At 43.6% G+C, this 23,413-nt stretch overlaps 1 protein-coding gene across 2 annotated transcripts in view; it reads left to right on the plus strand.

Annotated features, from left to right (window-relative positions):
• The window catches only part of SELL (selectin L), a 354,075-nt gene that overhangs the window by 317,611 nt on the left and 13,051 nt on the right, over positions 1-23,413 (plus strand). For both annotated transcript variants that reach the window (XM_073592840.1, XM_073592841.1), the window contains one exon: positions 21,440-21,455. In XM_073592840.1, coding sequence (XP_073448941.1) covers positions 21,440-21,455 — 16 coding nt within the window. The remainder of the gene's footprint in view (positions 1-21,439; positions 21,456-23,413) is intronic.

Genomic DNA, 23,413 nt, shown 5'->3' on the forward strand with positions numbered 1-23,413 from the left:
TGTATCTGAACCTGAGCCTGCTCCTGAGCGTGTATCCCAACCCATCCTGATCCTGTCCCTCCTGTGTTCCTATTCCCTTGTAGCCATATCCCATCCATTATCTCCCTCTCCTATCCTGCCCTTGTTCAGTTGCTGATCCCCTGTGTATGACCCTGGCCTGGCTTACGTGTTTGATTTCGGTACTTCCCTTTGGCTGTATATATTATCTGTCTGTGGGTTTCTGTTGGTTGGTTGAGCAATATTTGTATTTGGGGTGTTTGTTTATTTATATCACTTATCTTAAATAAACATTATTCTTATTCACTTTACATGCATTTTGGTTTCATTTCCTCTTTGCAGTCCACACAATCTGGTCACACCTGTTCATGACAACATACAGTTACCCCATGCTCAAAAATGGCCGCTCACCTTTTGATAAGACCTCATTGCTAGACTGAAGTGATACTGGCATGTGGGAGTCGTATAAGATATATAGGACTCCTCTCCTAAACTCTTGCTTGGCTCTCTCCTCCAGTGAATGGTTGTGTATGCAAAGTATAAAAAGGATGACAGATAGTGCTCTCTGTATATTCAAACTTTAATAAAATATAGCTAAAAACACTCACAAAGAATACTGTGGGCACAGCGTATAAAACCATAAACTCAGCATCTCACCAATCCATCAGTAATGATATACAAACTCGTGGCTTTCAAGTCCTATATGTGTTAAGTAGGGATGAGCTTCGTGTTCGAGTCGAACCCATGTTCGACTCAAACATCGTCTGTTCGGTCGTTCGCCGAATTGCGAACGATATGGGCCGTTCACGCCAAATTTGAGTGGCGCGTCACGGCCCATAATTCACTGAGGCATCGCAGTGCATTGCTGGCTGATGATTGGCCAAGCATGCACTATGACCCGCATGCTTGGCCAATCAAAGCGCCGTCTGTACAGAGAGCTGTAATTGCCCAAAGCCAGGGTGGCTTTGGCCAATTATGGCTCAGGGGGTTTAGTACACACCCCACACTATATAAGGCCGCCTGCACGGCGGCCCTGTGTAGTGTGTTCCGGCGTTCAGATAGAGAGATAGAGAGAGAGAGACAGACGGTGTCATTTGATTTAAGTTAGATAGATTAGGCAGGACAGTCAGTAAGTTAGCTGCACTTCCAGTGTATTGTTTATATATATGCATCCCAGGTGTCGTATATATATATATATATATATATATATATATATATACATATACACTGTATTCAGTTAGCCAGATCCGTTCCTGTTATTATCTTCCTACTGACCGGCAGGCAGGTGTTGTTACAGTATTTACAGCTACCTGAAGAAAATTGCTGGTGTACTTCTTATCCTATTAGTACCACAGTCAGGCAGCTACAGTATTTACTAGGGTTGTCCCGATACCGATACTAGTATCGGTATCGGCACCGATACCGAGCATTTGCCCAAGTACTTGTACTCGGGCAAATGCTCCCAATGCTTCCCCCGATACCTTGAGAGTCAGCAGTGATCGGCGCATGAGGGAGTTACAAGCTTCTCCCCCAGAGGATTTCAGTTGCTTTAGTGACATACAGCGGTGATCGGTGCTTGTAACGCCCCCACGCGCGATCACTGCTGACTGTCACCGTATCCTCCATGCCCCCTCCGTTCTGCTGTCCCCCTCTGTTCCTCTGCCCCCCTCTGTTCCGCTGTTCCGCTGTTCCGCTGTCCCTCTCTCTTTCTCTGTCCCCCCCTGTTCTACTGTCCCTCTCTCTTCCTCTGTCCCTCTCCGTTCTGCTGTCCCTCTCCGCTGTGCTGTCCCTCTCCGCTGTCCCCCTCCGTTCCTGCTGTCCCCTTCCATTGTGCTGTCTCTCTCGATGTCCTCCTACTTCCTTTGTGAATGGATAGAGTCAGCTGACTCTGTCCATTCACATAACTGAAACATTGTAATCTCCTGTGATTATTATGTCTCAGTTTATGAATGGAGAGGAGCCGCTGTCTTCTCTCCATTCATTCTCAGTGCAGCTGAGGCTGCAGAGAAAGGGACTGGGGAATCTTTATCCTCGGTCTCTTTCTCTGTCTCAAGGGGGGAGATATGAGGGGTCTGTTAAGACCCCTCATATCTCACCAAAGCCCCCCAAAAGGGCTGATAAAAAAAAAAAAACACATATTGCAATAAATAATAAAAAAAATATTATTGTAAAAAATAATAAAAATGTAAATAAAAAAAAACACACAGACACCGTTCACCCCCCCCCCCCCTTTAAAAAAAGAAAAAAAAGAAAGCATTGTTAAAAAAAAAAACAAAACAAAAAAACACTGTCACGTGACATTAAAAAAAAAAGTATTGGTAATCGTTATCGCCGAGTACTTGAAAAAAGTATCAGTACTTGTACTCGGTCCTAAAAAAGTGGTATCGGGACAACCCTTTTATTTACAGTTAGTGTAGTGCGTCCTCTGCACGGTGTTCAGCTAAAGCTACAAGTTAGTGTAGTGCGACCTCTGCACAGTGTTCAGCTAAAGCTACAAGTTAGTGTAGTGCGACCTCTGCACAGTGTTCAGCTAAAGCTACAAGTTAGTGTAGTGCGACCTCTGCACAGTGTTCAGCTAAAGCTACAAGTTAGTTTTTTGCGACCTCTGCACAGTGTTCAGCTAAAGCTACCTGTAGAAGATTGGTGGTGTTTTTCTGATCCTATCACTGCCGCAGGCAGCTACATTATTTACACGTTAGTGTAGTGCGACCTCTGCACAGTGTTCAGTTAAAACTACCTGTAGAAGGTTGGTGGTGTTTTTCTGATCCTATCACTACTGCAGGCAGCTACATTATTTACACGTTAGTGTAGTGCGACCTCTGCACAGTGTTCAGCTAAAGTTACAAGTTAGTTTTTTGCGACCTCTGCACCGTGTTCAGCTAAAGCTGCCTGTAGAAGATTGGTGGTGTTTTTCTGATCCTATCACTACCGCAGGCAGCTACATTATTTACACGTTAGTGTAGTGCGACCTCTGCACAGTGTTCAGCTAAAGATACCTGTAGGAGGTTGGTGGTGTTTTCCTGATCCTATCACTACCGCAGGCAGCTACATTATTTACACGTTAGTGTAGTGCGACCTCTGCACAGTGTTCAGCTAAAGCTACCTGTAGAAGATTGGTGGTGTTCTCATACTATTAATACTACAGGCAGGCAGTTGATTGCAGTATCAGTATATATATATATATATATATATATATATATATATATATATATATATATCAATTGAAAACAAACAGTCAGCGCAAAACTCAATGTCTACTCACAGCAGCTGAACACTAAAGGCAAATATATAAACCCTTGTGTAAATTAATCAGTGCAGCGCTAAATTGATAACTAAAAACGATTAATGAATCAAAATTCAATAGATAAAAAGTTCATATGTTCGTATGTTGAAACACACATGTAGATAGAGAGGCACACAGACGTCAATGGTGGTAAAGGGTGCTTCATGCAAAAGTTTGGGGTGCTCCTTGATCCGTGCTCACACCATATGTTTAGCCAAACTGCTCACCTTGCTTATTAGACCCCTGAGCTAACAGGAAGGTCATAAGAGCTTTCACCACCTCTGGTGGTAATGGTAAACTTGTGGATGGAAGCTGGGCACCTCTCGAACTCCGCAGATAAGCCTTGTAACTCTCCCGTAGCAACATATAATACAAAGAAAAAATCTAGTGCTCTCTGTATGATTTGTAAAAGGTATCATTTAATATAAGATGGGTACTCACATAAAAAGCACTTAATCCAAGTGCTAGGATATAAAGCATAAAAGGACTGGTAACAGCAAAGCTGATAAGGTGGCCGTAGTGACATTAAGATGAACTCTCGCACGCGTATCGTCCATAGGACTTCCTCAGCGATAATGGAGTCTCACAATGCCACTGTAGTTTAAGTAGATAGCCCCTTATCCCACTCACCTGTGTAATTAAAGAACGAGCGGTAAGCCTCCAATCAGGACGCACCACTCACTAATAGGAAGAGTATCTAAAAAGGTTACCATAGTAATCCCTAAAGCGCGTCATGCGGCGCGGAGCATGCATGGTAATCCGACTGGGTAATTGAACAAACGAGCGGTAAGCGTCCTATCGGAGCGCACCACTCGGACATGGGAGGAGTTTGGTAGGCTGTGGCTCTATAGTGGTCATTATGCCGCGACGGCACGACAACGTGTCGGCGTGACGGTGGATCACATGACCACCCACCTCAAAGGGTACCTCCCACCTAAAGAAAGTATAAACAAAACTAAGACATGTTTGCCTGTTACCATGGTGATCCGGCATTACGTCCGCAAAGCGGCAGATCGCACGCCAGTCATCATCACAGTATCCCGCCTTCCCGGGGCGGAGTACGCATACAGCCTCAAGTGTGTGTGGTTGTCACAGCAACCTAAGAGAAGGGGGCTGGGCACACACCACGTCAATACTGCAAACCAAATACCATTCAAATATATATAACTTAAACAGAATATATTAAAAAAGGAGTCACCCAGGGAACCAGCCTGGACTAAGGCTCCCTAAGACTAAGAAGTTATTGTTAATGCCTACATGATCTGTGGTCACCAATGCTGACCCAAAATCGGGCATCAAAAATGCACATAATACTTCAGAGATATAATCTGATAACAACAAAAATAATATTGCTAAAAATAATATAAAATAATCTTAATTAGTCACCACGGCCACCTTTTACAATCTCCCAAGTATACCAGACACCAGTTACATAAAACACTTAACAACTAAAAAAAATAAATAAAAATTAAAAAAATATAAATAAAAAATACATAAAAACTACAGAGAAAAAAAAAAAAAAAAAAAAACTAACGATCAGAAATAAAACAATTCAAATCAAACTCGACATTGAGCCCCGTAGGTACTCCTACATGTGTTTCATATATCCAAAAAGGCTCGCGGCGGCTCAATTGTCTTATGAAATTGCCGCCCCTCCAATGGGGTGTTACTTTTTCCACTCCCCAGAACTTTAGTTTAACAGGGCTGCGTTTGTGGAAGAGTTTAAAATGTTTGGAAACATTGTGAGAATCCAGGCCCTTCTTAATATTGGTGATATGTTCACCAATACGAATATGAAGGGACCTAGATGTTCTACCTACATATTGTAGGCCACATTCGCATTCCATGATATAAACGACTCCTGATGTCGAACATGTAATGAAATCCCTAATTTGATAGACCTTTTTTGTAGCTGTGGCTACAAACTCTTTGCGTTTTTTAATATTGCCCTTGGTTTGTTTACATGGTGGGCATCGCCCACATGCATAGAAGCCTGTCATAATGTTCGAAATCCTGTTTACACAAGAGAGAGGTGGGTCAATTACCCCCGGGGCCAATTTATCTCTTAAGGACGGTGCCCTCTTATAGACAAACTGGGGGTATTCCGGGAGTACAGGGCCCAAAGTTTTATCCTGTCTGAGAATGGGCCAATATTTCCGGACTATTTTTTCAAATTTTTTATATTGAACATTGTAGTCCAAGATCATTCTAATATTGCCCACACCCTCACGTTTGGCCCTCGGGCCATTGGATACTAGTGACTTTCTCTCTAAAATTCGAACGGTCTCAATATGTTTATCAATATCGGTTTTGTTATAACCCTTTTGGACAAAACGGGCAGATAAAACCTCAGATTGTTCAAGGTAATGATGCTCATGCGTACAGTTCCGCCTAATCCGTACAAATTGCCCCTTGGGAATATTACACAACCATTGAAGATGGTGACAACTCCCGAGGGGTATGTACGCATTGCGGTCCGTAGGCTTAAAATGATTTTTTAACTCCAACTGATTATCTTTCAAGAAAATGTCTAAATCCAAAAAGGTAACATGAACTTTATCTATATTCCAGGAGAGAACAATATTTCTATTGTTCTCATCGAGTTTTCGCATAAAGGCATCCAAGTTCGATCTATTACCATCCCACACCATAATGATGTCATCAATATAACGCTGGTAACATTTAAGCTCAGGGGGTGTGTTCTTATAGATAAACTCTTCCTCCCAGTGTGCCATAAATAAATTGGCAACACTGGGAGCGAAGCGGGCACCCATCGCGACTCCCCTGGTTTGTAGAAAAAAACGTTTATTGTACCAAAAGTAGTTTTTAGATAAGCAAAACTTTAGGCAATCTAAGATATAATTTTTATGTCTTCTGGTCAGATCCGATGTTCTGAAGGCCCATCGGACTGATGCTAACGCATCTTCATGGCTGATAATCGTATAGAGGGAACTAACGTCCGCTGTTATTAGCAAACAAGAAGAAGAAAAGGAAAGGGCTTCTAGAATTTGGATGATGTGTTTGGTATCCTTAATAAAGGAACGGGTTCCCGTAACCAAAGGTTGCAAAAAAGAGTCAATGTATTGACCCAGTCTAGAAGAGACTGAGTCTATACCATTGACTATGGGGCGGCCAGGTGGATTGGTACTATTTTTATGTAATTTAGGTAAACAATAAATGATAGGGGTACAGCAAAAAAGTGGATCTAAGTAAGAAGCTTCTTTTTTGTTAAGGACTCCAATGTGTTTGCCTCTTTCTACCAGAAAGTGTAATTCCTCTTTATACTCAAACATCGGGTCTTTGCTGAGTAGAACATAGGTACTATAGTCATTAAGCATGTTCTCCATTTCGTTGTTGTAATAGGTTTTACTAAGAACGACCAGACCACCCCCCTTGTCCGCTGGGCGTATTACGAGATCCCTCCGTTCTAAGAAGGACTCGATGCCCTTTTTGACATATGATGGATCTTGTGCCTTCCGGATCTTAAGTGTGTCGAGATCTCTAGTCACCATGTTTTTGAAAACTTCCACAAACTTAGTGTCACGATTAGGGGGATTAAAGACCGATTTATTACGAAGAAACGAATGGGTACCTGATGGTTTAGAATCATTTGGTAAAGTACGTGTTACAGGGTTAGAAAGATGGTACTTCTTGATATTCAAACTTCTAATGAATTTTTGTAAACCTATGTAGGTCTGGAATTTATTTAAGTTACGAATGGGGGCATATTTGAGGCCCTTATCTAGAACCTTAATCTCATCCTCACTTAGGGGGGAGCCACTCAGGTTGTAGATACCCGCCCCTACTGTGGTCTGACTCTTTTGAGTTCACCTGCCTCCTCTCCTTCCTCTAAGAGTTTTCTTTTCCTTGGACCGTTGTCTAGATTGGGAGGTGGCGGGGGAACGTTCCACCCTCCCCCTGGTTTGGGTGGGATGTACGGAGCTCCCCTCCCCATCCCCCTCTGGGTCCTGTGAAAATCCCCTCCTCTTCTAGGGCCAGAACTCTGTAATGGTGCAAACCTATTTTGGGTATGCACCGGATGTCCATAAGACTGAGATTCTCTCCCTATATTATGAGGGGTATTTGAATAGTTAGTGTAATACTGGTTGTAAGGCCGATCAACATTAGGTACCCAATTACGGTCGGTACCTTGTTGATAAGAATCTTGATGATAGTAAACATCATCATTTGTAGGAGGTGGATTCCAAGGGTACTGTCTGAACGGAGACTCATATACATCCCGCCTTGTGCCCCTACCCTTTTTGTTCTTACCTCTCTTGTTATGTACAGTTTTAAATAAATTACCTCGAGAGGGGGTTGGGGTACTAGTATAATCACACTGATCGTAGTGAACAATCCCCTCTTCATCAAGAGGAGTTTGAGGGGGTTCAAGGGATATAGGGCGCAACACTGGCTGATTAGTAGAGGCGTCAGCAGGTTTGATCTGCCATTTGTAGATACTCCCTCTCCCAAAATCATCTGCATCTCTTATATATTTCTTCTTCTTTTTATTTTGAGTTTCATAGTCCCATTTTATGAGCTTATTTTTTAACTCCGCTGAAAGTCTAAGGAATTCTTCGGACTCTTTATGGGACTCAATGGAACTCTTAAGTTCTGCAATTTGAGTCTCAAGAAGAATCATTTTCCGCCGTTTCCGGGATAACAGAAACTCAATTAATTCTAGGCCTTTGTTGGTGAAAAAATCCCCCCATTCCTTCATAGAATAATCATCCATAAGGCCATCATTGGGAGGTACCTCCCATCTAAGTCTTCTAGGGATCAACTTTGCAGTGAGGTATTGTTCAAACGTTACTATATCCCACCAAGTTTTTACTTTTTTCTCAAACAGATACCCTAGTTTCCTAAACCCGAGAGATAAGGTATTAACCTCCTCCGGATTATGCTTATTAGAAAAAATCTCTCCCAGTTTGATTTCTCTTTTTTCTATATATTGAAAGATCTCCATTAGTAATGCTGCTAGGCTGGAATATATTATGTAAACAGGTAACCAATTGAAAACAAACAGTCAGCGCAAAACTCAATGTCTACTCACAGCAGCTGAACACTAAAGGCAAATATATAAACCCTTCAGAACTATGTAAATTAATCAGTGCAGCGCTAAATTGATAACTAAAAACGATTAATGAATCAAAATTCAATAGATAAAAAGTTCATATGTTCGTATGTTGAAACACACATGTAGATAGAGAGGCACACAGACGTCAATGGTGGTAAAGGGTGCTTCATGCAAAAGTTTGGGGTGCTCCTTGATCCGTGCTCACACCATATGTTTAGCCAAACTGCTCACCTTGCTTATTAGACCCCTGAGCTAACAGGAAGGTCATAAGAGCTTTCACCACCTCTGGTGGTAATGGTAAACTTGTGGATGGAAGCTGGGCACCTCTCGAACTCCGCAGATAAGCCTTGTAACTCTCCCGTAGCAACATATAATACAAAGAAAAAATCTAGTGCTCTCTGTATGATTTGTAAAAGGTATCATTTAATATAAGATGGGTACTCACATAAAAAGCACTTAATCCAAGTGCTAGGATATAAAGCATAAAAGGACTGGTAACAGCAAAGCTGATAAGGTGGCCGTAGTGACATTAAGATGAACTCTCGCACGCGTATCGTCCATAGGACTTCCTCAGCGATAATGGAGTCTCACAATGCCACTGTAGTTTAAGTAGATAGCCCCTTATCCCACTCACCTGTGTAATTAAAGAACGAGCGGTAAGCCTCCAATCAGGACGCACCACTCACTAATAGGAAGAGTATCTAAAAAGGTTACCATAGTAATCCCTAAAGCGCGTCATGCGGCGCGGAGCATGCATGGTAATCCGACTGGGTAATTGAACAAACGAGCAGTAAGCGTCCTATCGGAGCGCACCACTCAGACATGGGAGGAGTTTGGTAGGCTGTGGCTCTATAGTGGTCATTATGCCGCGACGGCACGACAACGTGTCGGCGTGACGGCGGATCACATGACCACCCACCTCAAAGGGTACCTCCCACCTAAAGAAAGTATAAACAAAACTAAGACATGTTTGCCTGTTACCATGGTGATCCGGCATTACGTCCGCAAAGCGGCAGATCGCACGCCAGTCATCATCACAGTATCCCGCCTTCCCGGGGCGGAGTACGCATACAGCCTATATATATATATATATATAGTGGGGAAAAAAAGTATTTAGTCAGCCACCAATTGTGCAAGTTCTCCCACTTAAAAAGATGAGAGAGGCCTGTAATTGTCATCATAGGTATACCTCAAATATGAGAGACAAAATGTGAAAACAAATCCAGACAATCACATTGTCTGATTTTTGAAAGAATTTATTTGCAAATTATGGTGGAAAGTAAGTATTTGGTCACCTACAAACAAGCAAGATTTCTGTCTCTCACAGACCTGTATCTTTTTCTTTAAGAGGCTCCTCTGTCCTCCACTCATTACCTGTATCAATGCCACCTGTTTAAACTTGTTATCAGTATAAAAGATACCTGTCCACAACCTCAAACAGTCACACTCCAAAGTCCACTATGGTGAAGACCAAAGAGTTGTAGAAGGACACCAGAAACAAAATTGTAGACCTGCACCAGGCTGGGAAGACTGAATCTGCAATAGGCAAGCAGCCTGGTGTGAAGAAATCAACTGTGGGAGCAATAATTAGAAAATGGAAGACATACAAGACCACTTATAATCTCCCTCGATCTGGGGCTCCACGCAAGATCTCACCCCGTGGGGTCAAAATGATCACAAGAACGGTGAGCAAAAATCCCAGAACCACACAGGGGGACCTAGTGAATGACCTGCAGAGAGCTGGGACTATAGTAACAAAGGCTACCATCAGTAACACACTACCACACCGCCAGGGACTCAGATCCTACAGTGCTAGACGTGTCCCCCTGCTTAAGCCAGTACATGTCCGTGCCCGTCTGAGGTTTGCTAGAGAGCATTTGGATGATCCAGAAGAGGATTGGGAGAATGTCATATGGTCAGAAGAAACCAAAGTAGAACTGTTTGGTAGAAACACAACTCGTCGTGTTTGGAGGAGAGAGAATGCTGAGTTGCAACTAAAGAACACCACACCTACTGTGAAGCATGGGGGTGGCAACATCATGCTTTGGGGCTGTTTCTCTGCAAAGGAAACAGGACGACTGATCCGTTTACATGAAAGAATGAATGGGGCCATGTATCATGAGATTTTGAGTGCAAACCTCCTCCCATCAGCAAGGGCATTGAAGATGAAACGTGGCTGGATCTTTCAGCATGACAATGATCCCAAACACAGAGCCCGGGCAACGAAGGAGTGGCTTAGTAACAAGCATTTCAAGGTCCCGGAGTGGCTTAGCCAGTCTCCAGATCTCAACCCCATAGAAAACCTTTGGAGGGAGTTGAAAGTCCATGTTGCCCAGCGACAGCCCCAGAACATCACTGCTCTAGAGGAGATCTGCATGGAGGAATGGGCCAACATACCAGCAACAGTGTGTGACAACCTTGTGAAGACTTACAGAAAACGTTTGACCTCTGTCATTGCCAACAAAGGATATATAACAAAGTATTGAGATTAACTTTTTATATTGACAACATACTTATTTTCCACCATAATTTGCAAATAAATTCTTTCAAAAATCAGACAATGTGACTGTCTGGATTTGTTTCCACATTTTGTCTCTCATAGTTGAGGTATACCTATGATGACAATTACAGGTCTCCCTCATCTTTTTAAGTGGGAGAACTTGCACAATTGGTGGCTGACTAAATACTTTTTTTGCCCCACTGTATATATATATATATATCCCAGCTTAGTGAAGCTACATCTCACTACAGGCCATTAGTATGTCTGGAAGGCCAACAAGGAGAGGCAGACAGTCACAAGCCAATTAAAGAGGGCAAGCAGGCTCTGTGTCTAGAGGCAACAGTGCTGGTCGTGGACATGGTGCATCCTCATCAGCACGTGGCCGTGGGACACGCTTGGCCTTTTTTTCGGCAGCTGGCCGTGTTGAGCCGCAACATGTGGAAGACTTGGTCGAGTGGATGACCAAGCCGTCCTCATCCTCCTCATCCTCTCTCACCCATGCTCAGGGTACTTTGTCTGGCAAAGCAGCTGCCAATCCAGACTCTTCCCTCAGCTCAATGGAATCAGTCACTCCTTCCCTGGCCCCACCATGTCCTCCTGAGGAGTCCCTCGAACTGTTTGACCACAGTGTTGGGTACATGCTCCAGGAGGATGCCCAGTGTTTTGAAGGCTCCGATGATGGTACTCAGCTAGAGGAAGACAGTAACATAAGCTCAGACAGAGGGTGTGCCCAAGAAGGACAGCAATCTGGCAGTCATGTTGCCCCTGCTGCAGCATACTGCCAGGTTTGCTCCAGTGATGAGGAGGGAGGGGATGATAAGGTCACTGACTCCACGTGGGTGCCTGATAGAAGAGAGGAGGAGGAGGCACATCACCAACGAGGCAGGATGCCCTCCAGGGGCCAGCTTAAGGGCAGCACACTAACTGCATCACACCGCAAAGCTCCACATGTGCAGGGCGCTGCTGTTTCTGTGCGTTATTCCAAAAGTTCTTTGGTGTGGGCCTTTTTTGAGATGAGTGCATCAGATCGCACCGCTGCTATTTGCAACATATGTCTCAAGCGTATCTCGCGTGGCCAAAACATCTCCCGCTTGGGCACCACATGCTTGACCAGACATATGTTCACCTGCCATGCAGTTCGTTGGCAAGTGTACCTAAAAGACCCACACCAAAGAACAAAGAGGACCTCTCCTTGCTCCTCATCAGCTGAGATCTCCAACCCCGCTATACCTTCAGTCCTCTCTGAGACCTGCACTGAGAGGAATGAAGGTGTAGAATTAGGTGTGTCACAGCCAAGTACTTGTGGGCAATCTGCTATCGGTACACCAACGTCAGATTGTACCAGGCAAATTTCCCTGCCCCAGCTGCTGCACCACCGAAAGAAGTTCGCTCCCAGCCATCCACATGCCCAGCGGTTGAATGCTAGCTTGGCAACCTTGTGAAGACTTACAGAAAACGTTTGACCTCTGTCATTGCCAACAAAGGATATATAACAAAGTATTGAGATTAACTTTTTATATTGACAACATACTTATTTTCCACCATAATTTGCAAATAAATTCTTTCAAAAATCAGACAATGTGACTGTCTGGATTTGTTTCCACATTTTGTCTCCTATAGTTGAGGTATACCTATGATGACAATTACAGGTCTCCCTCATCTTTTTAAGTGGGAGAACTTGCACAATTGGTGGCTGACTAAATACTTTTTTTGCCCCACTGTATATATATATATATATATATATATATAAATATATATATATATATATATATATATATATATATATATATATATATATATATATATATATATATATCCCAGCTTAGTGAAGCTACATCTCACTGCAGGCCATTAGTATGTCTGGAAGGCCAACAAGGAGAGGCAGACAGTCACAAGCCAATAAAAGAGGGCAAGCAGGCTCTGTGTCTAGAGGCAACAGTGCTGGTCGTGGACATGGTGCATCCTCATCAGCACGTGGCCGTGGGACACGCTTGGCCTTTTTTTCGGCAGCTGGCCGTGTTGAGCCGCAACATGCGGAAGACTTGGTCGAGTGGATGACCAAGCCGTCCTCATCCTCCTCCTCATCCTCTCTCACCCATGCTCAGGGTACTTTGTCTGGCAAAGCAGCTGCCAATCCAGACTCTTCCCTCAGCTCAATGGAATCAGTCACTCCTTCCCTGGCCCCACCATGTCCTCCTGAGGAGTCCCTCGAACTGTTTGACCACAGTGTTGGGTACATGCTCCAGGAGGATGCCCAGTGTTTTGAAGGCTCCGATGATGGTACTCAGCTAGAGGAAGACAGTAACATAAGCCCAGACAGAGGGTGTGCCCAAGAAGGACAGCAATCTGGCAGTCATGTTGCCCCTGCTGCAGCATACTGCCAGGTTTGCTCCAGTGATGAGGAGGGAGGGGATGATAAGGTCACTGACTCCACGTGGGTGCCTGATAGAAGAGAGGAGGAGGAGGCACATCACCAATGAGGCAGGATGCCCTCCAGGGGCCAGCTTAAGGGCAGCACACTAACTGCATCACACCGCAAAGCTCCACATGTGCAGGGCGCTGCTGTTTCTGCGTGTTATTCCAAAAGTTCTTTGGTGTGGGCCTTTTTTGAGATGAGTGCATCAGATCGCACCGCTGCTATTTGCAACATATGTCTCAAGCGTATCTCGCGTGGCCAAAACATCTCCCGCTTGGGCACCACATGCTTGACCAGACATATGTTGACCTGCCATGCAGTTCGTTGGCAAGTGTACCTAAAAGACCCACACCAAAGAACAAAGAGGACCTCTCCTTGCTCCTCATCAGCTGAGATCTCCAACCCCGCTATACCTTCAGTCCTCTCTGAGACCTGCACTGAGAGGAATGAAGGTGTAGAATTAGGTGTGTCACAGCCAAGTACTTGTGGGCAATCTGCTATCGGTACACCAACGTCAGATTGTACCAGGCAAATTTCCCTGCCCCAGCTGCTGCACCACCGAAAGAAGTTCGCTCCCAGCCATCCACATGCCCAGCGGTTGAATGCTAGCTTGGCAAAATTGCTAGCACTTCAACTGCCACCTTTTCAGTTGGTAGACTCTGCCCCCTTCCGTGAGTTTGTGGAATGTGCGGTTCCTCAGTGGCAGGTACCCAAATGCCACTTTTTCTCACGGAAGGTGATTGCGGCTCTCTACCGGCATGTGGAAGGCAATGTCCATGCCTCGCTGGACAGGGCGGTCAGCGGTAAGGTGCATATTACCACTGACTCATGGTCCAGCAGGCATGGATAGGGACGTTACCTAAGTTTCACGGCGCATTGGGTGACTCTGCTGGCAGCTGGGAAGAATGCAGGACAAGGTGCAGTAGTGTTGGAGGTTGTTCCGCCACCACGCCTCCAAAATGCTACTACTGGTGATTCTGACACACCTCTCTCCTCCACCCCTCCTCTTATTCTTCCTCCATGGCCTCTTCCTGTGCTTTGCCTCGGAACCAGCGGTGCTCCGTAGGCGTTCAAGGGGCCACGCAACTACGCAGGCCAAAAGATGCCATGTGGTGCTTGAGCTGGTGTGCTTGGGGGACAGGAGCCACATTGGGGCAGAGGTTCTGTCAGCTCTGCAGGGGCAGGTTCAGAGGTGGTTTACACCATGCCAACTTAAGGCAGGAATGGTGGTTTGCGACAATGGCACCAACCTCCTCTCTGCCCTCCAACAGGGACAAATGACTCATGTGCCCTGTTTGGCTCACGTCCTTAACTTGGTGGTGCAGCAGTTCTTGGGCAGGTACCCGGACTTACAGGATGTCCTGAGGCAGGCCAGGAAAGTCTGTGTGCATTTCTGCCGGTCATATAATGCCAGTGCTCGGCTGGCAGACCTCCAAAAGGAATTTAACCTGCCCAAGAACCGCCTAATCTGTGACATGCCCACCAGGTGGAACTCAATGTTGGCCATGCTGCAGTGGCTGCACACGCAGCAGAGGGCCATCAATGAGTACCTGTCCGACTATGGCACCAGGACAGGGTCAGGGAAGCTTGTTTTTTTTTCCCTATGCCAGTGGGCCATGATCTGCATGCATGCACTGTCCTGTCACCATTTGAGGAGGCCACGAGGATGGTGAGCAGTTACAGTGCATGCATCAGTGACACTGTCCCCCTTGTCCACCTGTTGGAGCACACGCTGCGTGGAATAATGGACAGGGCACTTGAGGCAGAACAGAGGCATGAAGAGGAGGACTTCCTTAGCTCTCAAGGCCCCCTTTATCCAGTCAGTGTTCCTGCGTGCCCGCCGATCACACAGTAAGAGGACGAGGAGGAGGAGGAGGAGGAGGAAGAGGAGGATTGTGTCAGCATGGAGGTGGAGCCTGGCACTCAGCATCAGCAGCAGTCTTTAAGGGATCATTTACAGTCCCAAGAAACCCATGGACTTGTACGTGGCTGGGGGGAGGTGGCTGTGGATCTTGTCATCCTTAGTGACCCAGAGGACTCCGGACCGAATGCCCCAGCAAACCTATGCTACATGGCCTCCCTGATCCTGCAAAGCCTGCGGAAGGATCCTCGTATTCGTGGTATCAAGGAGAGGGTTCAATACTGGCTGGCAACCCTCCTTGATCAACGTTACAAGGGTAAGGTTGCGGACCTTATCTTGACATCGCAGAGGGAGCAGAGGATGAAACATCTTCGGGAGGCCTTGCAGAAAGGTCTGTGCAACGCGTTCCCAGAGACTGGGAGGTTACAAACTCCTGTTCCTGGACAACGTGTTGCTGAGGCTTCGGTCAGTCAAAGAAGGAGCGGTGGAGAAGGTGGCCGTCTGACTGATGCGTTCAGACAGTTTTTTAGTCCGCAGCCCCAAGGTATGATCGGTTCCAGCAACCATTGCCAGCGTCTGTTTTACATGGTGCAGGAATACCTAGGGGCAAGATCTGACTTGGATACCTTCCCCACCAAAAATCCTCTGGGTTACTGGGTCTTGAGGATGGATCACTGGCCAGAGCTTGCACAGTATGCAATTGAGCTACTGGCCTGTCCTGCATTCAGCGTTCTTTCGGAACGCACATTCAGTGCTGCTGGAGGCTTTGTAACCCATCACAGGGTGCGCCTGTCCACCGACTCGGTCAATCGACTGACCTTCATAAAAATGAATCAGTCTTGGATCACCACCAGCTACCAAGCACCTGATGCTGATGTAACCGAATAATTTTTTTGAAATGTCAGATCCCTTCAAGACTGCCTATGCTGATGCTGAGTGACTATCCTGTTATGCTGAATGACTATCCTCTTCCTCCTCAATGATCATGCTGATAGCTTGTAAGAATATTTTTGGTTCTGGGCACCACCACCATTGGCTAAGGCCCAATTTTTCAGCCCCTGTTTAACAGGGGCGTGTAATTACAATTTTTGATGCTATATTTAGCAGGAGGGCTCATTCCTGCGCTCCAACTAGAGTATCCATGAGGGGCTGCAGTGTTGTGGCACCAGCACCAGTGCCTAAGGCCCAATTTTTCAGCCCCTGTTTAACAGGGGCGTGTAATTACAATTTTTAATGCAATACTTTGCAGCAGGGCTCGTTCCTGCGCTCCAACTATAGTATCCATGAAGGGCTGCAGTATTGTGGCACCAGCACCAGTGCCTAAGCCCCAATTTTTCTGCCCCTGTTCAACAAGGACATGTAATTAGAATTCTTGATCTAATATTTCACAGCAGGGCCCGTTTCTGCGCACACCAAGAGTAACTGTGAGAACTTGCAGTGTTGTATCACCAGCACCACCACCACCACCAAAGACCCAATTTTTCTGGCCCTGTTCAACAGGGACATGTAATTAGAATTCTTGATCTAATATTTCACAGCAGGGCCCGTTTCTGCGCCCACTAAGAGTAATTGTGAGGACTTACAGTGTTGTGGCACCAGCACCACCATCACCAAAGGCCCAATTTTTCCGCCCCTATTCAACAGGGGCATGTAATTACAATTCTTGATCTAACATTTTACAGCAGGGCCCTGTGAGGGCTTACAGTGTTATGGCAACAACAAAACCTAATGCCCAAATTTCTGCAGAGTATATAGGGCAGGACCCTACTTTCAAACATCCAACTTACAAACGACTCCTACTTGCAAAGGGAAGGAGACAACAGGAAGTGAGATGAAATCTACCCCTAGGAAGGGAAATTCTCTCCTGTAAGAGTTAATATGGGAAAAACGTGTCTCCACTCCACTGATGCTTTATCAACAATCCTTGTTTCACTAAAAACCCCAAATTTTCAAAAAAACATTTGTCATTGGGACAGAAAGTGACGTGAAATCTTCTGAAGAGGTGCACAGACAGAAAAACAAATGTTACAGGGGTGATAACCTTTCCCTATGTTTTCCAAAAAGATATAGAAATAGATTTTTTGGCTGGAGCTACACTTTAAAAATGTACCAGTTTAAAATTACAAACAGATTCTACTTAACAACAAACCTACAGTCCCTGTCTTGTTTGCACCGCCTGTATACTGCTGTTCAGAGTATATAGGGCCTGGGGGCCCCACGCCTTTCCTTTTTTAATTTGGGTGTGGGGTTCCCCTTAATATCCATACAAAACCCAAAGCGGCTGGTAATGGGCTGTCGTGAGGGGGTACCCATGCCTTTTCTCTCACTGATTTTCATTCATATTGCTAGGACCCGACATTATATTAAAGCCGCAAGCAGTTTTAAATTACTTTTATTCCTTTAAAAATGTCATTTTGGGCAGGGAGTCCCTGTCAGGTACTGTTCTAAGCACAGGAAACACGTGCCATTTTACAGGCATACTATAGACACCCCCCAGGTACGATATTTAAAGGAATATTTCACTTTTTTTTCACTTTAAGCATCATTAAAATCACTCTTCCCGAAAAAACGCCGTCTTTAAAAGTTTTTTTTGCATTGATACATGTCCCCTGGGGCAGGACCCGGGTCCCCAAACCCTTTTTAGGACAATACCATGAATATTAGCCTTTAAAATTAGCACTTTTGATTTCGAACGTTCGAGTCCCATAGACTTCAATGGGGTTCTAAAGTTTGCGCAAATTTTCAGACCGTTCGCAGGTTCTGGTGCGAACCAAACCGGTGGGTGTTTGGCTCATCCCTAGTGTTAAGCCAAATTGTCAGCTTCATCAGTATAAGTTATCCTTCCAATGTTTATACTATGCTCTCACCTCCAATTGCTAACACTAGGTCACGTCCAGACCTCCCCTTTAGGTGGTAATGAGCCTGGGTCACTCTGCTCTCCTCCACTCAGAACAGGCCAATCTCCACTTTACTCCAAAATTTAACAAGCCTCCTCGATATTGTTTGTAGTCTTATACTTCAGTATAATAGCCTTTGCTTCCAGCTTCCACCACTTCCATCAGAGGTGCCTCTCAAAAACAGATATAGACTTTCATCATGCTTTCCGTAAATAAAAAACTGACTTTATTAAAAACATTAAAATAACTCAAACTTTTCTGTGCACTTAGTTGGGTGACCGCCAGAATCAAAGACTAAACATTGTCCCCTTAAGATCACAGTTTATTGGCAGCACCATTAGTTCCAATGTCTGACACACTTCCTGTTTTTGGTGCAGTGATGTCACTGGCTCCACCCTATGAGTTGTACCACTAACACGTAACTTCTTTAAGGGATCGGAGCCCAGTTACTCCTATTTAGTTCAATCCTAATGTATTGACTTTTTCACTAAACAAGAATAAGCATATACTCTATAATTGTGCAATTCTTTTTGGTCCGAATAGAAATTCAGGCAAATTTTTGGTTATTCGGAGATTCAGATGTATCAGAACGATTAGAATTCGGATCGGTCAAAAAATGACCGACTGATTAGAATTCTGTGTAAAGAATAGCCGCATCCTTAACAACCAATGACTCATCAGCTGTCAGCGTGCTTCCCCACTGACAGCTGAAATGTAAACAAAACAATGCCAGTGTCCTGTTGAGAAAGGTCCCCCGTCGGATAGTGTCCACCCTATACTGCGCAGGCGCATCGCTTGTGCAGTACAGAGGACAAAGGAGACGCCAAAAGTCTCCGAACATGAACAGCCGTCCATCAGCTGTACACGGCGCCTGTGCAATTAACACTACATCGTGCCACATTTATTGCTGGCCTTGTTTTGTTCACATTTCAACTGTCAGTGGGGAATCCAACTGACAGCTGATGAGTTATTGGTTGTTAAGGATGTGGCGACCAGCTTCCCAGCTCAATGCTTAACAACCAGCTATTCTTCACACAAAATTAGTCAATCATTTTTCTACCGATCAGAAATTTGAATTGTTCTGAAAATTTGGAATTGGTTAGAAGATTAATAAAGGGAACAAAATTTAATGAAACGGAAACTAAATTTAACGAAAACTTAACTAAAATAAACTAATTCCGAAACAACACTAAACGAATTCCGAAACTAAACCAAATTAGTAACATAATAAATATATCCAAAACAAAACAAATGTTTCTGTTTTGCACATGTCTAATATACTGTATGTAAAGCAAAACAAAATATAGGTCTTTATGACAATACGATTAGAATATATCCATCATATGATACATAGTGCAAAATGATTGGCAAATGCTCAGCAATATCTTTACCATACACAGGAGGAAAGATATGTTACAAATGAACTGACAAATACTGAAATACAGTCAGTGGTATAAGAATATAGCAAAGTATTGCATTCTTCCAATACTATAGGAGGAAACATTTTGTAGATAACAAATGTAATAACATGAAAACGCATATGAAGAATGTCTAAGCACATACAGAGAATAAAGGGGGGAAGGGGAAGGGCAGTTTAGGAAGAAGCTACTGTTTAGAAAAAAAAGAAAATAATTTGAGAAAAGGAAGAAGGGGAGAGGGTCAAGTAAATATACAGTATTTCTATCAAGTTTATCATACTCTGCAGCAACTAGGTGTTCAAGGCACATATAAGAATCCAATTCTTTAACACATTCAGCCAGGGAAGGGATCTGAGGTGTTCGACAATGTCTAAGAATAACTGCTCTTGCCAGAAAAGTGATGTAACATGTATTTTTCAATTATTTCTATGTATATATTGTTTGAATCATTATGGATTACGGTCTTACTAATTACCTGGTTAATGTCATCCTGCAAGCCTAATATGACCTGTTCTAGTAAAATTTGCTTCTTGGACAAATTTGACATCTATAGATGATTTTTTAGATTCTTGTAGTTGTATGTTTATTTAGTTTTTTTGTACAATTTAGGCTTTATATATTCAGTATATTATCATAAGAAATTGCAAAATTGGTACACTGATTTAAAGTGGTTGCAAAGTCAGAAGGTTTTTTATCCTAATGCATTCTATGCATTAAGATAAAAAGCCTTTTGTGTGCAGCAACCCCACTCAGCCCCCCTAATACTTACCTGAGGTCCCTCTAGGTCCAGTGATGTTGTAGGAATGTCTCGACTGCCTGGGACTCTCCTCCTCATTGGCTGAGACAGCACCGAAGCGCCCTTGGCTCCCGCTGCGGTCAATCAAAGTCAGTCAGCTAATCAGAATTGAAAGGGTGTGGGGCTGGGCCACAGCTTCGTGTCTGAATAGACACGGAGAGCTGTGACACGGCTCGGTTGCCCCCATAGCAAGCTGCTTGCTGTGGAGGCAACCAACAGAAGGGAGGGGCCAGGAGCTCCAGCCAGGGACCCGAGAAGAGGAGAATCTGGGCTGCTCTGTTCAAATCCACTGCACAGAGAAGGTACAGTAAGTATACCATGTTTGTTATTTTTAATTTAAAAAAAAAATTGAATTTACAATCACTTTAAAAACGTGTCGAGTTTTGATAAAATTTAGGCTTCAGAATTATTATGTATTGCTAGGTTATGCCCCAACGGATTTAGGTATGCAAAGGAGATGGCCACATCTAGTCATTTAAAGTGGATGTAAACCCGATTTATTAAATTTGAACTGGGCAAATATATCTGTAGTGTTTTCTTATATCTCTTCAAAGTGCCATGTCCCGTGGCTGTCTCTTGTTCCATTCTTCTGTTATCAGCCTAATAAGTTCTCCGACACATGTGATAAAAGCAGCTGAAGTTTTGTGTCAGGGAGGATGCTATAAATAGATTAGCAGAGCCCTGAACTATTCAATGAACAGAGCTGAAAATTTCTACCTATGAGGAGTGGGGGTGTGTGCCTTTCCTCCAATCAGGTACTTGGCTGTATGCCCAGACTTCACTGCAGTGTTGAACAGGAAGAGAAAATCTCTTAACATGATCTGAACTTTCTAAACAGTATATAAAGCTGAAGAGAGCAGATATAAATGTAAAACTTATGTAGGGAGATTTGTTTCATCTCTGTGTATCATCTGAGGCTGTTCACTTCACTGGGTACATGTGAGGGTTTACATCCACTTTAAGGTATATGACATCCATGCTCAACTTTCACGTAATCAAGGATCAAAACAAAAGGCTGTGCAAAATATCTAGCCATCTCAAAAGTGACTTTTTACCCTTACATTTCCCATTTTTAATAATGTTGATTCTATGATGTGATGCACAAGTTTTAGATACCTCTAGTGTTATAATATTCAATAATAAAAATGTATTAAAGTATTACATTTTTACATTTCTGTTTTCTCTCTTTGCCAGCAAAAAAGAAAATGAGGTAAGTTCCTTTAAGTACTTTAAATCTGATGTTTGAGTACTTTGATGATGTGTTTATGAAATTGGGAAATTTCAAAAAAATTAACTGAAAGGTTGGAGTAAAATGACTGGCGTAAGTAATCAGTGGGCACTATTAAAGTCTACCATCCTGGAAGCAACTAGATTATATGTGAAGCAAGCAAGTAAGAATAACGGAAGAAAAAAAACAATATGGTTAACTAAAGAGGTAAGTAGGATAGTAAAGGAAAAAAATTAGCACATAGAAGATTCTAAATATATGAAAAAAGTCCATCCCATTCAACTTAAACTTGTGAAAAATCTTCCATGTTTCCTCAAATATTCATTCTTGTTACAATAGAACCATTCAGTGCAGTCTATCTGCTCACCTTCTTTTGTGGACCTCAAAATAATTAAAGGCCATAAACACATATGCAATCTTATCGCACGTGATATCCAGCCCACTTCCTTCTCCGCTTCCACCCTCATAGGATGTGATTACATGCAACCCTTTGGTTCAGAAAGGGGGTTAAAGAGATATGCCTTACTTGGAGCCGTGTCTGCTTCTTGGCCTTTAGTAGAAGCCTGTTAAAAATGATTTGAGCAGAAATTATGATGGACCACATACTTTATACATTTTACCAAATACTATTCCTTTTGTTCTTACCCCTACTCCTTTGGTATTTCCCCTGCCACCTGCCCTTATTTCTGTTTAAATGTTATTAAGTTAAATATTTGGATATTTTTGTACAATTTGATTGCATTCTTGACTTTCTTCTTTGCATGACTTGCACTGCATGGATGTGCACTGCAGGGCAGTGATTAACAGGAACCAGGCCCTTCCTGACCAGTTGATTGAGTTTGAACACTGTCTGAAATATGTGATCTATGCAGCATCTAGATTGCTATATGACGGTATGACAACCTCAGAGTGCCCTCTGGTAAAGAATTGATATACTATAGGGGAGATTTACTAAAACGAAAGGACCCAGAATCTGGTGCAGCTGTGCATGATAGCCAATTCTAACTTCAACTTGTTAAATTAAGCTTTGACAATAAAATCTGGAAGCTGATTGATTTCAATGTAAAACTGCACCAGATTTTGCACTCTCCAGTTTTAGTCAATCTCTTCCAGTATATTGATATGTGTGAAAGAACATTGACTTAATTTGGAGGGCATTACAATAAAGTGCCCAAACATTTTGGGTATTGCAATATGTTGCCCAAAAATCATCTACCACAATTATGATCTGCAGCAGCCTGCAGCTGTCTAGTCTGTGTGCTAGAGTGCTCAGACAAAATGCTGTAAAACACACAAAACATATTGGAACATATATGCAAAGCTCCATAAATAAGTGTGCCCATATAGGAAGAAAGCCTCACCTTTCCTAGTAGTGCTGTATGCGCACACTGCTAAGAGAGGGAGCTAGGAGGGGCATTCCTGGACTGCACATTTGCAGTCTATGCAGGTAATGCCCACCAGGTAGGAGAAAAAAAGAAATGCCCACAAATGATGAATGATGGCCTCCCACAGTACACAGAACATGGAAATGCAATCGTTTTAGTAAATATAAACTGCTAAATCAGCAGTAGTATAGCAGTATTCTGATTTCTATCAGTGTCTGGTTAAAGCTTATAGGAGGAGTTTTTATTCTCCTCTGACTGTCATATCAGGCTGCAGGACGCCTCACCCTCTGTCTGGACAGTGCTGATTGGTCCTGTGCTGATGACATGCACTCTCCCAAGAAAAAAAAACAAACTCTCTAGCAATACATGCCAAGCTGAGCATGTGCAGCTTTGTCCCCTATCTTCTGTACTATCAGGAGATATATTGGGGACAGTGGAAGAAGGGGAGGATCAGAGGAGATAGGATCAATCAGCCTTTTTTACACAATGCGGAGGATTAACCCATTAGGTACCACAGTGAGTATAACAAGCATGCTTTACTGCATACACAGACTG

This window comes from Aquarana catesbeiana, linkage group LG07 (assembly GCF_042186555.1).
Source record: "Aquarana catesbeiana isolate 2022-GZ linkage group LG07, ASM4218655v1, whole genome shotgun sequence".
In the NCBI taxonomy this organism is placed as follows: domain Eukaryota; kingdom Metazoa; phylum Chordata; class Amphibia; order Anura; family Ranidae; genus Aquarana; species Aquarana catesbeiana.